The sequence below is a fragment of the Camelus ferus genome, chromosome 29 (assembly GCF_009834535.1).
Source record: "Camelus ferus isolate YT-003-E chromosome 29, BCGSAC_Cfer_1.0, whole genome shotgun sequence".
NCBI classification, from domain to species: Eukaryota; Metazoa; Chordata; class Mammalia; order Artiodactyla; family Camelidae; genus Camelus; species Camelus ferus.
Genome location: NC_045724.1, coordinates 7,751,755 through 7,767,703, shown reverse-complemented (window position 1 = coordinate 7,767,703; position 15,949 = coordinate 7,751,755). Strand labels below are relative to the sequence as shown.

At 45.9% G+C, this 15,949-nt stretch overlaps 1 protein-coding gene across 2 annotated transcripts; it reads right to left on the bottom strand.

The window, feature by feature from the left end:
• Positions 1-11,167: 11,167 nt before the first annotated feature.
• On the bottom strand, positions 11,168-15,412 carry HEY1 (hes related family bHLH transcription factor with YRPW motif 1). 2 transcript variants are annotated; one of them, XM_032469959.1, is made up of 5 exons: positions 14,760-15,412; positions 14,418-14,493; positions 14,183-14,266; positions 13,809-13,890; positions 11,168-12,920 (listed from the first exon to the last, which is right to left on the bottom strand). In XM_032469959.1, the coding sequence occupies exons 1-5, from the start codon at positions 14,846-14,848 to the stop codon at positions 12,337-12,339; spliced, it is 915 nt and encodes a 304-aa protein (XP_032325850.1). In that variant the 5' UTR covers positions 14,849-15,412; the 3' UTR covers positions 11,168-12,336. The 2 variants fall into 2 exon arrangements, with proteins under 2 accessions (XP_032325850.1, XP_006195438.1); XM_006195376.3 differs by lacking the exons at positions 13,809-13,890; positions 14,183-14,266; positions 14,418-14,493; positions 14,760-15,412 and adding an exon at positions 13,370-13,777.
• Between the last annotated feature and the right edge of the window lie 537 nt (positions 15,413-15,949).

Here is a 15,949-nt window from a genome sequence, read left to right as displayed (position 1 = left end):
TCTTTGTATTTGTTAGGGTTAGATGTATGTCACAGAAAAAAAATTAAGTAGTAGCTTAGATAAGAAGAAATTCTCCTCTCATGTAAAAGAAGTCCAAAGGTGAGCTGTTCAGGGCTCCAAAATGTCATCGGAGACCCAGGATGCCACCTTTCTGCCTTGCTCTCCTCAGTCCAAGAGAGATGCAATAGTCAGCAATCACCACGTCCTCCGAGATAAGCAGGAGGAGAAAGAGAGGGGAAGACAAGAGGTTGCCCTTTGTAGCTGAGCTCCAGTGAAGCGCAGTTCTAGAAATCCCATTCGCCAGGTTTGCTTATATCTCATTGGTCAGAATTTAGTCGCGTGGCCGACCCTACCTGCAAGGATGTATAGACAATTTGTTTTAGCTGGATATTGCCCCAAATAAACACCAGAGCTGCATTACTAAGGAAGAAAGAGAGAATGGGTATTGGTGTCAAATAGCAGTCTCGCTACATGTACTCAACATCACTTGGCCTGACTTCATTCTCCAGTAGCAGTTCCACTTTTTAACTCTCTGCTCCTTTTTTGAGATCCCAGAGGTTTCCCAAATCCCAATGACATTTTCACTAGTCCTCAAAAAAAAAAAAAAAAAAAATGAAAGAGAGAGAGAACTATATTTTTCAAATGCTAAATGTATAATTAAATTTCTTTGGCTTAAAGGGCTGCCCTTTATTTTGTGATTATTTTCAATGTTTTCTCTCACATGAAAATTTGCTCTTTTCATGAAATTCTGTTCATGGAAGATGAGAGTATTTTTTTTTATTCATGCCCTTACTTTGAAAAATAAAAATTTTGAACTCTATGTCCATCACCTGTTTTTTGGTTTGTTGGTTTGTACCTGGTTTGTTTGCAAACTGGTCCCATAAATTCAGAAGTCCAGGAGCAGAGCTTTAGATCATTTCCTTAGTTCTCTCCCCAGACTCCCTCCTCCGAGGACCAAGAGTTGAGGACAGTTCACTAGAAAAAACTGTAGGCAGGAATTCATATAATAATAGAGAATCAATAATAATAGAGAAATAGAGAAAGAGGTTTGGTTCATTCAGGAGGAACACAAACCTTCTCAGCCCTTGATACCAAAGGAACCTCATGAGAGTGACATCCTCATGTACAGAAATGGGGGTCTGGTTCCTAAGCTCTGCCTGCTGGAGTTCAAATACTGCACCCAGAACTTACCAGCTGAGTGATACTAAACAAGTTACTTAAAATCTCTCTATGGTTAATTTTTTTAATTTATAAAATGAGGGTAATAATGGAATCTCTCTTAAATGATTTTTATGCGGATTAAATTAGAAAATACTTGGAACAAGCTTAGCACGGTGCCTGATGCAGAGGCTATGGTCGATAAATGTTACTTATTATCATAGGATTTGATTCAGTGAATAACTAAAAAGCCAAGCTTATCAATGGCTCAAACACAGAAGTGTTTGCTTTTCTCTCAGGCAGTAACAGTCCTGAGGCAGTCAGTCCCGAACCTGGCCGGAGCAGCCGTTCCTTGAATGTCAGAGACCAGATCCTTCTCTCTCTTTGGCTCCATTGCCCTTAGCTCATCACCTCAAGGTCCAGGATGGTTCTGGAGCTCTGGCCAACACATCCACCCTCAAGAGGAAGAAGAGGCAAGAGGCATAGAAGATTGCACCTCTACCTTTACTTTCAAAAATCCTGCACAATGCTCTGACTGCAGCGCACTGAGCAGAGTGTAGCCCCACGATGACACGTAGCTCAAATGGGGGCTTAAGACTGGCCACGTTGTCATCCTGCGTGAAGACTGGGATTCTGTTAATAAAACAGGAGAGAACGAATGGCGTAGTAGACAAGCAGCAGTCTTTGCCGTGGACACAATTGTTGTCAGTGTTGTCATTATTACAGAAGACACGATCCTGGGATGGGGAGTGGGTGGGAGCCGGAGACGCTGAGAGTCACAACCGTCATAGGTGATGAGATGACAGGAGCAAGAAGAGTCCTGAAGGAGTGATGGGAACAGACACCCCCGAATCCTGTAGGACTACTTACATCCGTGGACCTCCAGGTTTCCAAAAACCTGTCCCTGCACCCCTGCCCACATCTAATTCAGTAGATTGGGATCAGTCCTAGTAATCTCTATTTTTTAACAAGAACCACAGGTGACTGATGCGGCAGGAATGTGTACCAGTCTTGTTCACGTGCGAGTTAATTCTCTGCTGGAAGGACTTGGAGGATTTCTGCTTCAATAGAGGTACAATGTCATGGCTGACCCTGGGCAGTGGGAAGTGGAGGGGAGTGATTGTAGAAGTCTCTAACATTTTACCCCCTCAACATTCACTGAGACATCTAATGTTTTAATCGAATTAGAAAGAATATACATGTGCATTATGGTATTTAATGTCAAAATAACTTGATCTAATTAAATTGCTCAGCATGTCTGAAATAAAACAGCAATACATAAATCTTTGTATTAATAGAAAGATATGTTTCCTTCACAGTTATTGACTGCGTTGTGTCTAGAAACCACGTGGTTGGAAGATGGTTAGAGGGACAGTTTCTCAGCTCCAGGTCAGCAGCCAGCGTTCAGTGCCTCTGGAAGGGAGCCAAGCTCCACATCGACAGAAAAATGCAAGTTAGTTTAAGCCACGGGAAATATCAGTGAAAATCAGTGTTGACATTGAGGACCAGCATTTACTTCCCACCTATGCCCTTTGATCACTGGACCAAGTCTGCCGCTCTTTTTTTCCTTTAATTGAGGTATAGTTGATTTACAATGTTGTGTTAATTTCTGGTGTGCAGCCTAGTGGTTCAGTCATACATATATATATATACACATATTGTTTTTCATATTCCTTTTCCTTATAGATTATTACAAGATACTGAATATAGTTTCCTGTGCTATACAGTAGGACGTTGTTGTTTATCTATTTTATATATAGTGATGTGTATCTGCTAATCGCAAACTCCTTATTTATCCCTCTCCTCACTTTCCCTTTGGTGACTGTAAGTTTATTTTCTATGTCTGAGTCTCTTTTTGTTTTGTAAATAAGTTCATTTGTCTCATTTTTTTAATCCCACATACAAATGATATCATGTGACATTTGTCTCTGACTTACTTCACTGAGTATGATCATCTCTAGGTCCATCCATGTTGCTGCAAATGGCATTGTTTCGTTCTTTTTTATGGCTGAGTAGTATTCCATTGTATATATACACTACAACTTCTTTATCTAATCATCCTTCGATGGACATTTAATTTGCTTCCTTGTCTTGGCTATTGCAAATAGTACTTCAATGAATATTGGGGTGCATGCATCTTTTTGAATTAGAATTTTCTCTGGATATATGCCCAAGAGTGGATCACATAGTAAGTCTATTTTTAGTTTTTTAGGGAATCTCCATACTGTTCTCTATAATGGCTGCACCAAATTACATTCCCACCAGCAGTGTAGGAGAGTTCCCTTTCCTCTACACCCTCTGTAGCATTTGCTATTTGTAGACTTTTGAATGATGGCCTTTCTGACTGGTGTGAGGTGATACCTCATGGTAGTTTTGATTTATATTTCTCTGATTAATCAGCAATATTGAGCATCTTTTTCATGTGCCAAGCCTGCCACTCTTATACAGGCTCCCTAGGTAAGGGGGTAACAGCCCAAGGGCTGCCACCTGCTTGGCTGTCCCCTAATCAGCTTCACAAGCAACCTCCGTTTCAGCGTCTGGCCTCTCCCTCTTCCCTGAATGCTTTGCCCCAAGCTCCACATCACTTTCCTCTCGTTTCCCTAAAGCAACAATGAACAACCATGGCTGTATATTTTTTGAATCACCTGGAGGATTTTTTAAATACTAATGCCACCTCTAGAGCTTCTGATGTAACCAGTCTGGGTGTGGATCGGCCATCAGGCGTTTCTCAGTCTCCCCAGGGATGCTCACAAAATTAAGATCCACTGTCCTAGAGCATTGGTAACTGGAAATGACTCTGTAATCAGACTTTTTACTGACATTTCCGGGGTTAGGAAGGCCTAATTATGGCAGAAGATGAAAAACAACTTCAAAATCAGTTTTATGTAATTGTGTGCTAAAAGAAATCCTTTGGTCTATCCTCTCCCTTTGGGAATTCTTCTTGGCTGGAGAGAGATTAATACCAGCTACAATTTAAGTTCATCTCAGCAGGTCCCTCTCTCCTCCTCGAGTCTTTTTTCCTCCCACTCAAGAACCCTGCCTCCAATTCTGGCATCTCTGTGTACAAATCTCTGCTGCAGTATAAGTGGTGCCCCCAGAACCACAGGCATGAGTTACTGTGAAAAGACGGAGCAAGATATCTTCTCATATAAGTCAAAGGGAGGGGCAGGCACCCGTGTTCTCTCTCTGGCTCTATCGCTTTCCCTCTGATGCCAGAGGCCTCTGCGGATGTGATGCTTTCCAAATAGATGACATGTGTGGTATTTGGAGAGGGGGCAATGTTCAGCTTCACCCTGACCCCCTCCCTTTCCAAGAACCACAACCTGTGCAGAAGGAGGCAGCTCTGTCTGCCTTCATCCCTGACAGTGGCCCAAGCCCCGAACCCACTTTCAGTGACTCCTGTAACCTCCTTTAGCCACGGCAATCCCTCCTGAGACCTTGGAACTCTCCGACATCCGCAGGGAGGGGAGAGAGAAGCCCCACCAGGCCAGCTCCCCACAGTGACGATCATTTTCTTTCCCGTGCTCTCCCCATCTTCTTACGTAAGTTGGGATGGGGTCAGCTAGGGGGCTATTGTTGAACATGGCAGGGATAGTTTGTCCTCTTATTAAAAACCCTAAAGGAGGTATTGGATCCCAAGTGGGTTTTGGTTCTTTAGAAGGTGAGGTCCTGACTGCTTCTGTGCCCCCAACAGAAAAGGCTGCCCCCAAAATCCTGCTACACTCCATGGCTGTTTGATAATCAGAAACAAGGTCAAGAATGAAAGTCCCCACCCCTTCACAGCCTACACTGTCTCTGTCCTGTGTGTGGATGTGGCTCTCCACCTGACAACTGCTTGTCTCCACTTCCGTAAGACTCACTCATTACATACTCAAAACATGAGTATAAATATTTTACTTATTAGCCCTCCAGAACTCCAACTTATTTCAAGCTCTGATATCTCAGTTTCATTCACCTGGTCACATTTGGTCTAAACATTTCATCTGTGTGGCTCTTCTGTGAAACCTGGGTGGATGTAGTCTGTTCCCACAATAGAATTTCTTTTTTCTCCATTTCTGTAAATGCAGATGTGGTGTTTCCCCATCGCCATCTTAAAAGGTTGACTACCTTTGGTTACCAAAGGGGAAAGGGCAGGAGGTAAATTAGGGGTTTGGAATTTGCAGATACTAACTATTACATACAAAAGAGATAAACAATGAGGTCCTACTGTATAGCACAGGGGACTATATTCAATATCTTGTAATAACCTATAATAGAAAAAATACAAAAAAGAATATATACATATATATACACATATGTATAACTGAATTACTATACTGTACACCAGAAACAATAAACTGTAAACCAATGATATTTCAATTTAAAAAAATGCTGATACCCCTTAACTGGAGAGAAGGTGGAGGTGAAGATGAATTAAGAACTGAATGCCTTTTGGGGAAAGAGTAGGGTATTAAAAAAAAATTAGTGTTTATTGAGTGCTTACTAGGTGCAGGCATTGTTTTAAGTACTTTATGTATATATTAAATACAACATGTAAAACTCACAAGAAACCTGTAAGTTACAATTACATTCCCATTTTACAGATGAGGAAACTGAATCACAGAGCATTTAAACAAGAGTGAGAACTGGGATCTGGAGACCAGGCATCTGGCTTCAAGCCAGCTCTTGACCCCACATGGAGTCATCAGGGGATAAAGAGTGACAGGAGTCGGGAAAGGGAACAGCTGCCTTTGCCAAGGTGACCGAGGAAGGCCCCTCTGAGCCGTGACGTGGGGCTGTGACCCCAAACGGAAGAGCCGTCCGCTAAGCATTCCAGGGAGAAGGGGCACAGGGACTGAGGCACCAGGGAGGAGACAGAGCTGGTTTGCTCCAGGTTCAGGTGGTGGCTGGAGTTTCCTGAGCAAGGCAGAGAGTGACATGGGAACAAACCGGAGAGGTGGGCTGGCCAGATAAGAGTAGGGTCTTTTGTGGGGGATATCAAACAGGTGACCAGTGTCCATCCATCCCCACTAAACACACACCAAAATGGAAATAGACTTGGAGAATGTTTGAGTTCGACTTTTTTTAAGCAGAATTTTAGAATAGTGAAAATATTGAAGTGAAACATGAAATTACCTTCTCTGGTAGTTTTTAAAATAAAAGATTCATGGTGGGGAATGGAGGGGGATAGAGACATAACTGTTTGGATCTGTTTGGTTCCACTTCTGAGTGGTAACAAGGGGGGACTGGATTCACTCATTCATTCAACTAAGATGTTTACTGAGTGCCTCCTATACGTCAGGCGCCGAGGAAGTGACTGTCCGTAGAAGTGAACACACCAGGCACAACAGACAGTTAACGAGTGATCGGTGAAATATACAGACATTCCATCAGATGATGCTAAGTACTATGGAGAAAAACAAAAGAGGAAGGGACGGTAGGGAGCGGCAGGAGGGGAGATGAGGGGGTGAAGGTGGGGGACTATTTTAAATAGGGTCCTAAGGGGAGACCACATGGGGAAGGTGGGCTTAGAGCAGAGCCCCTAGTGATGACAGATTACAGGCAGATGACCAGAGTCGGGGGAAGAACATTCCAGGCAGAGGGAAAAGCCAGGGCAAGGGCCTGGAGGTGAGTACATACTTGCACATTCCAGCAACAGCAGAGTGTGGTGTGGCTGGAGCAGAGTGATGGAGGGGCCGGTGGTAGGAAATGAGGTCAAAGAGGATGATGAAGGGCTCAGATATGGCCTTCTTTCATTTTCTGATTCAGTCCCACATGTATAAAGCACTCCTACACACCAGAAACAAAGCCATGCCCCAGGGGAGATATTAACAACAACAATAAAACATAAATAAATAAAAGTAGCTGCAGAAATTTTTTAGTAATCAACTCTCTCGGGGGTGACAGCCAGTCTCTCTCTGCCTAATAGGTTGTTTTCGAGTCTCTTCTGCTAAATCAAGCCAGAGACCACCTAGCAACGGCCCATGAATGATTACGAGTTTTCAAATTCAGGCGCTGTCTTTTAACTTGAGTTAAAAGTCCAAATGCAACAAGAAGCACTTCACAAAAAATAGAAACATAATAGTGAATACAATGGGAAATTTACAAGATAATGCTAAAAGAAGCATGATATCACAGCCTTGTGGCACAAAATCCGGACACCTGCCCCTGTTCCTACACCTGTCTCTCCACAGTTGTTTACCTGGGGCTTCTCTGGGACTTGGGGGCCTGGGGGAAAGTTCTGACGCAAATGCAGGTCAATACCTGCAGACAGCTCAGAAAGAAAGGCTGGGTTTCTAGGTCCCTTGGCTTCTTTCTCGCCTCCCCCGCCCCGGAGCAGAGCACTAAAACATCTGAGTGAAAAGCCCTGCAGCTCATCCAGATCAAGGCAGGCATTACATTTCAAGTTGAGGTTCAAAACAGCTTGCTCTTTGCTGGCATTTCTTTCTTCCTGAAATCAGATGGCGCCTCCAAGGACCTCAGTGTGCTGAGTCACCAGCAAGCTACACACTTGTTCTTTCATCGAAGGCCACCGGGCCGAGACCCCGTCTTCCTCCTTGGTAAAGTGACCAAGTTGACAGCACCTTTAGAAAGGTTCCTGTGAAGGGTCCAGACTTAAAACCAAAAGAATGATTTCAGTACTACTCAGCCATAAAAAAGAATGAGATAATGCCATTTGCAGCAACATGGATGGACCTAGAGATTATTTTACTAAGTGAAGTAAGTCAGACAGAGAAAGACAAATACCACATGGTATCATTTATATGTGGAATCTAAAAAAAATGAGACAAATAAACTTATTTGCAAAACAGACACAAACATAGAAAATAAACCATGGTTACCAAAGGGGAAAGGGGGTTTGGGGGAGGGATAAATTAGGAGTTTAGAATTAACAGATACACATTACTATATATAAAATAGATAAACAACAAAGACCTACTGTATAGCACAGAGAACTAGATTAATTTCTTGTAATAACATGCTGGAAAAGAATCTGAAAAATATACATATATATGTACGTATAGATAGATGGATGACTGAATCGCTTTGTTGTACACCAGAAACTAACATTGTAAATCAATTACACTGCAATAAAAAAAATTTTTAAAGGGGCTCTCAGAATAAAAAGAAGAATGATTTCAGTTTCTCTCTCCAGGAGGAAATACAACCCAGAAATAATTTTTAAAAACCTCTGCCCGTTATCTTTACATAATATCACCTACAGCTCCCTAATTACTGCATTGTTTATTTTATGTTAGGCATGTGTTTATCCATTGAGCATATTCATAAGCCATGCATGACGAACAGACTAGAAAACTTTAGCCCTCAGAGAAGCTTTCAGATTGGAGTCCCTGTAGCTTTGAGTTGGCTGCTGCCCACTGGCCCAGTCTTGCTGGCAGCAGGTTTCGGTGAATTAGCTACCAATCTCTATAAACTGGGCAATTTCACATAATAATCTAAAATTGGAGACGCTTCTGAAAACTTGAAAGATCTAGTAATGCTAGACCCAAATTCCTGTGTAGAAGCGATGTGACCCTGCAGAGTGAAGGTGCTAGGAACGTGTCCCCTGGGTCAGCACCCACTGGCCGATACCCCTGCATCCTTCCCCACAAGTGCCTGACCCTGTGAGTGTGCACCCGGGACCCCCATCTAGTCTAACCACTTTATCCGACAGGTGAGGAAAGCAGGGTCCAGAGAATTTTAAATGACTTACCGAAGGTCACTCAATGAGATAAAAGCAGAGCAGGAACCAGAATTCTGGTCCCCTTCCCAAGACAACCCCCCCCCCCCTCTTCCCTGGAGCTCCGGTTGTGAAAGAAATTGGGCCACATTTGAAGCAGTCTCTCAGATGATATTAGCTCTGAAGTTATTTTAATTATAAAACATCACTGCAAACTAATGAAGGCATCAAAGCTGTGACACTGGTATAGACCAGAAGGGCTGGGGAAAAGCCTAACTTAGAGATAGAAATTTCTGAGGAATTTTAAATATAAGTCATCTATGTTTAAAATACCATGATTTTTGTGAGTAACAGAGTGGGACAAAAGAAAGCTGAATTCATATCTTAATTGAACTATAGTGAATACATTAGGAATGATACATCTTGGATTTTTTTCTTTCTAAATCTAAAAAAGATTTAGAGTTAGAGGTTCTTTTTTAATGCAAGAATTCTGCACACCTATATTTCATGTCATTAATTCATGGTAAATATATATAATGAAGATAAAAGATACTTATTGAGGCCTTTCAAGATTCTTTGTGACAAGTGATATTATTTTTTATAAGGTAAATTGACAGGCCATATAAAAATTGTGTGTGTAGAAGTATCATAAATATATATAAATATATATATATATATAGAGAGAGAGAGAGCATAAAATTATGCTGGCACTAATGTCCTTGATGTTAATTTTTGTCATACTACATCAGTTCAGAATAAAAATAAGAGTTTTCCTACATTCATTTTTCTACATACCTCTGGCTCATCACCGTAACTCCATCCTGTTTCCCAGACTCCACCTCTACCATTTCCAGAAATCTGTCAACTTAAAAGATTTTAAAAAGAAACCAAAATATTTCTTTGAATACCTATGTAATCTCGAAGAGTACCCCCACTCCCATCCCCCCACCAAAAAGAGAAAAACTAACCAGGTGGTGACATAGGGATCACTGATAAGACAAGAGGAATGTGCCACACGTTTACGGTTCCACCATGCTTCCAGCAGAGTCGGCAAAATGAGAGGCTTTACTTCTTTTTTTTTTTTTTTTACCACATTAGCAGCCATCTCAACCTGTGTGCCATGGAGCACCTAAGATGGTCTGAGCACGATGCTGTTCAGGAATGCTGTAGTGCCATTTGAAATCACGGTTGCTAAAATGAAACTGACACTTGGCAGAAATCATCATGACACTTTCCATCTCCGCATTATGACAGGCGGAAAGAGCCTCTGCATGGCGCAGGCAGCGCTAAGAATGCAACCGTGCATCACGGAGGGACCAAGCCCCGAGGCCACACAGAGGAGGGTTGAGTGGGAGCTAGCATTTGAAACCCACAATCAGAAAAACGCCACACTCGCCATCCATTCCATTCACAGGGACCCAGAAGTTGCTGCTCAAGTTCAAAGGCCAAACTTCTCTTTGCCTCCTTATCCTCATTTCTTAATCAGAGGAGGGAGCAGGAGCTCGGTGGTTAGGCAAAGAGAAGGAAGGCTCTGTTTCATCCGCCAGAGTGGGTTTTCTCCTTGTCCTCCCTTCTGCCCTCAGGATCAAGGCGAACTCCTTCCTCCGAGCTAGGAAACGGCACTCCTTAATTGGCAGGAGGATGACTTTTAAGGCAATGGGAAGGCACTCCTCTCCCCCAGGGCGCAGATGACTGCCTCTGTTCTGGCAGCATTTTGTTCTAACCTAAAGCATGTGTTGGTTTCTGCACTACACAGTGCAGGAGCCAAATGCAACGACAGGGTTAAGCAAATTCCTTGGAAACAAGGCCAGGAAAGACTCCTGGAGCGGTGCAGGTGCAGAATTACAGCCTGCCACTGCTCACCAGGCCTCAGGTGCTCGGACTCAGAGAGAGCAGTTTGGCTTTTCTTATTTTGCCATTAAAAAAAAGAAAGAAAGAAAGAAAAGAATTTAAATATTCTGTTCTCCCAGCGTAGAATTAAGCATGTAGTAAATGCTCTCAGTAAAAATTTGTCAAATGGTCAACACAATTTTATAAGATTTCATCAGAGTTCTCTCCCACCTGCCAACTTCCAATCTGCACTGAGGTTTTGAGTCCATACATGGCCAGTTGAGGGCCAGGTCACCTGACATAACAGCTGGAGGGCGAAGTCCCCTTGTGGGAGTCACACCAAAGCTCTGCACCATAGTGAAGTCACCTTATTCAATAGCACAAATTCATGCAGCTTAGAATTCCAAGAATAATGAAATTATTAGACATAAGAAAACTGATAACCAGGCAAAATGAAAAGAAAAGAAAATTTATCTTGTCTTAGCCAACAGAGAGAAAGACCAAAGTATGTAAGGCATATACAGCAGAAGAGTTTGTTCTTTTTTATTTAGTCACAACACATCAGTACAACAGAGGTCAAACCCAGTTCAGAGGAGGTCATTTAAACTACACCTGCTATAGGAATAAACCTGTAAAATGATGCTTTTATAGCCCAAATCAAATTAAACAAACCAAGTAGAAGGCAGCAAAGCCCTTTTAAGTATCTCGACAACCACATTTCCATGCATCAAAAAGGAAAACACAACAGAAAAATTTTCAGTTAAAAGAAAATAAGGTAGCTCCGGGAAGAATTAGGTTACGCATTTAACAGGTTCCACTGGACTATTCATTGACCACTTGCACACCATGATCACTTATCCATGTTAACATCTGTGCATTTGAGATCTGTGAGCTTAAAAATGCATTGCATTGCTTGAGGCTGGTAAATGCAGGCATAGTCTATGCAATTATCTTCCATCCCCTCCCTGCCAGCTCCAATGCGGACCTCTCCTAACTAAGCCAGAACTACAAGTCCTGGTAGATAGCGGTCAGGCATTCGGATTCTGGGCCCCTGATGGCTGTACATTCAACTTACTGCCGTAGGAGGCAGAGAATTACCGAGTCTTCTTTCTTGGATAAAGCTGATCATCTGATTTGTCAACGCTTTATTCAGAAATATAAAATTCCATATAGTTCCCCCCCAAAAAGAATATTATTTATACAACACCTTAAATTGCCAAAAAAATTAACAAATAGCGTCATGTTAGCGTTGAGTGTAGAATGGTTTGGAAAATTAATTCTAAAAAGACACTGTCACTATACAAGGAGAAGAACAGACTGAAACTACTAAATATTAAACCTCCCAAAACTTTGAGGCCAAAATGGAATCATTTCTTAGACAGGTTTACAAAGTAAATTAGGCACAGTACAAACCTATCACCAAGTGCTGGTTTATACTCACTATTGCAATTTAATGTCTGGAACAAAATTTAACAACTAGTTTTTAAAAGCTGCTAATACATGACATGATAAAAAAAATTAAAAAAAAAAAGTAAACCAACAAACCTTTTGTCTTTCAACAAAATTTATCTGAAAGTGTACCTTTTTTTCTTTTTACCTTACTGATGACTTTAAGGTGATGTTGGCAACAGCCCAGCTCAGCTGGGATTTTAAGTCTTCCCCCGCCCTCATTCTATAGCATCAGTTCTTTAAAAAGCTCCAATCTCCGTCCCCCAAGGTCTATAGGGTTTGCCAAGGTTTGCTGCCTGCGTGGGTGCCGAAGGGCTCAGTGCATTGGGAGAGAGTAAGTGGAAGGAGCCAAAAGAGAAGGGAAAGGCCGACAGGGAGGCCACGGAGGAGAGCAGGGGCGGCGAGAGTTTGGAGGCGGAGGAGACCACGGGGAGCACCGGTCCAAGGCCGCCGCTAGGGGGCGCGCGCAAAGCGGGCGCCTCCGGATGTGCCGTGGCCAACCTGCCCTGGTGGTGGGGTTCCGTGGGCGAGGCCGTGGTGCCAGTGTTCCCGTGGCTGTTCTGGGGCAGCAACAGGGGGTGCGCGACGTGCGGGTGATGTCCGAAGGCGCTGCCCCAGGGAATGTGTCCAAGGCCTGCGTGGGCACCGCTCGCCGCTTCCCGCTGGGAGGCGTAGTTGTTCAGATGCGAGACCAGTCGAACCCGAAGCGGGTCAGAGGCATCTAGTCCTTCGATGATGCTCAGGTAACGGGCGACTTCTGCCAGGCATTCCCGAAACCCCAAACTCCGATAGTCCATAGCGAGGGCGTGCGCGTCAAAATAGCCTGAGGAAAAGAACAAAAGAAAAACCTTAGAGCGTCGCTCATTTCCCTAATTATTTCAATCCCAAAGGCAGCCCTTCCTGGAAAATACCTACATCCTTTAAAAAACGGCATTCACGGGCTCTTCTGAAAGTCCAAATACTTGGGAGTCAACCAAAATCTTTGCATTGATCAACATGAGGAGTATATGTTTGCTAATCCAAGTTCAAAGCCCAATTAGAAATTGCCAAGCAGAAACTGGAATTATACCCTACCGGCAGATGAAACTATGTTCATTCCTTTAATGTATTCCCTCAACAACAACAAAAAATACATCAAGGAGAGAAAAACCACAGAGTAGTGAAATTCATTAGACACACAGATGTAAGTTATCATCACGGGGCTTTTAGGCACTTGATGCAGAGAGAAGCATTTTCTGGCTGGAGACAGGCACACAGAGCTCCGTCTCCCACCTTCTGTTGAGTTTTCTCTAGTTAACCGCAAGAGATTTCTTTCCTCAAGAGTCATGTGGCAGTTCACTCTTTTAAAATCTTGTATATGAAATTAAGCTTATATACTTTAAAAAAAAAAAAAGCTTTTCCTCAGAATGGCAATAAACAAATGTGAGAGCTACCTGATTTGAATCACAATTTTATGGGCACATCACACATAATAGGTATTTTCCAAAAGAAGGTGCATTAGCTTCATTTGCAGAGGGTTGGGGTGATGAGTTCGCTGGAGGAAATGTGCACGTGAAAATGCACTGACAGGCAGTCCCACACACCACGCACGTTCTCTCCCCACCCCCAAAGCACACAGCAAATATAAGGCAGCGAATGCACCAGTCCTGGCTGTCCGCAGCTGTTCATTCTACCCCCAACACTCAGGGCCCCCGCCAGACTGGAGATGTACCTTTCCCCCCCGCGGTGTGCAGCATTTTCAGGTGATCCACTGTCATCTGCAGGATCTCGGCTTTTTCTAGCTTGGCAGATCCCTACAGAAGAGAAGAGGGGGAAAATTTTTTTTTTTTTAATTTTGGCACCAAGTGCCTTTGGGGAACAACTTAAAATTTAGATGCACATATATGCTTTGTAAATCATAAAAGTACAGACTAAAGCAAAATAAGTTGTCTTCGCAAAATATGTTCGAATCTGGATGAATTCATCTCCCTCCGCACAAACAACGCGGTTATTTTCCAAGACACGGGTGAGGTTCAGATTCATGAGGGGAAGGATTCTGAAGGCGTGCATAGCTACACTGAGGGCTCTATCTACTTTCTCCATTACCTGCTTCTCAAAAGCACTGGGTACCAGCCTTCTCAGCTCAGACAAACTGTTATTGATCCGGTCTCGTCGGCGCTTCTCAATGATCTGTAGAAGGCAGGCAAAACAAAGGAGGACATTTCCATTATGACTGTAAATTCCAAGGTGAAGAGAGGTGGTTCTTTCCGTTAATTAATTAAACAAAACAATCCCCGCCCCCTCCCCCCCCCCAAAAAAGGAGCACTGTAAAGCGACTCACTCCTCTCCGTCTTTTCCTGGCCAAGATCTGTGAAGATGTAGTTGGGGACATGGAACCTAGAGCCGAACTCAAGTTCCTGAACGAGAGGAGGGGGGAAAAAAATCGCCGTTAAGCGAGAAGAGCTGATCTGAGAGGTCGCGCCTACGTCCCCCCAGTACTCAGACAGCTTTGGCAACTTTGGCTTGAAAGCGCCTCGGGGTCCCTCACCCGGGGCGGACGCCTGCGGGAGATGCGCAGAGGTCAGTGCAGGGCGCCGGCGTGCCCCGGGCCCTCGAGCGCTGTCACCGCGGCCAGCCGGCGCTCGCCTCCCGCTCCTGCTCCGCTCTGACGCCCTCAACTCACCCATTCTCATCCGCACTCTCCTTTTCCACCTCGATGGTCTCGTCCAGCTCGCTATCCGAGGAGCTGTACTCGGGGTGGGCTCGCTTCATGCTGGCTGCGCAGGGGCTCCGGGGGAGGGCCGGCGCGGCGGGCAGGGAGGAGTTAACAGCAGCTGCGCCTTTCCGCGCTCGGCTGCTCGCGTTCCGCACACACTGGTCCCACTCACGCTCTGCCTCCGGTTAAAACTCAACCATCCCTTTCCCACGCTGCGCCCCTTCCCAGGGCCCTGGGGAGGGCGGGGGAGAGGAGGGGGCGGGCGAGGGGGGTGGAGGGGCGGGGTGGTGGCTCCAGGGCAACCGCCTTCCATCGCCCAATCCAGGCTTCTCGTTCCGCTGATTGGCAGCGACTCAGAGGAGGGGCGGGGGCGAGGCTGAGGGCGAGGGCGCGCCCCGCCCCCGCCCTCCGCGCCCTCCCCAGACCGGCGGCGGTGCGTCGGCTCCGCGGGGGCTCCGCCGGGCCTCCGCTGGGGGGAAGGAGGAGGCGCGGGCGGCGGTGGGCCGGCGGCGGGCAGGCGGGGGAGGCCATGCTGGGACACCAGCCTGCCGACGGCCGCGGCCCCGCCCCACTCCGCGCACCCCGATTGGCCTGGCCACAAGCCAAGGCCGCGCCTGCAGCGCCGCCGGTGAGCCGCACGCGCCGCGGGCCGTGGGAAAGTGCCGGCGCCGCGGCCGCCAGCCAATCCGGGCGGCCGGCGGCGGCGGCGACGGCGGCCGCTCTGGCGGCGGCGGCGGCGGCGGCGGCGGCGGCGGCGCTGGGCGTCCGCATGAATGGAGAAGAATGGGCAGGCGGGGGAGCCGGGCCGCGCGAGGGCGCGCCGGAGGGGGCTGGGCGGCCGCGGGCCGGGCCCCCCGTGTGAACCTGTAATCCGAGCTTGGGCGCCGGGCGGCCCCGGAAGCCGCCGCCCTGCGCCGCGGTAAATCTCGGCTGCGGGGCCGCCCGTGCCCGGCGCGGGAGGCGTGCGCCGCCGGCGGAGACGGGCCTGATGCACCTGGCCGGGCGGCGCGCCGGGCGCTCCGCGGACGGGCAGGGCGCCATCCACAGTGGCCACCAGCCCGGGAGCCGGCGCTTGCAGGGAAGGCATGACTTCAGGGAATGTTCTTTTTCGGTTTCTGGAGCTGTGTCTCCACCAGCAGCCGGTCGCGCTTCCGCAG

What these genes read in the sequence shown, in the direction of transcription:
- HEY1 (XM_032469959.1), bottom strand. Translation starts at nt 14,848, where the DNA reads ATGAAGCGAGCCCACCCCGAGTACAGCTCCTCGGATAGCGAGCTGGAC. An exon ending in CCAGGAAAAGACGGAGAGGA is followed by an intron (nt 14,267 to 14,417) that starts GTGAGTCGCTTT and finishes TGCCTTCTACAG; the next exon opens with ATCATTGAGAAGCGCCGACG. An exon ending in CCAGTGCTTTTGAGAAGCAG is followed by an intron (nt 13,891 to 14,182) that starts GTAATGGAGAAA and finishes TCTCTTCTGTAG; the next exon opens with GGATCTGCCAAGCTAGAAAA.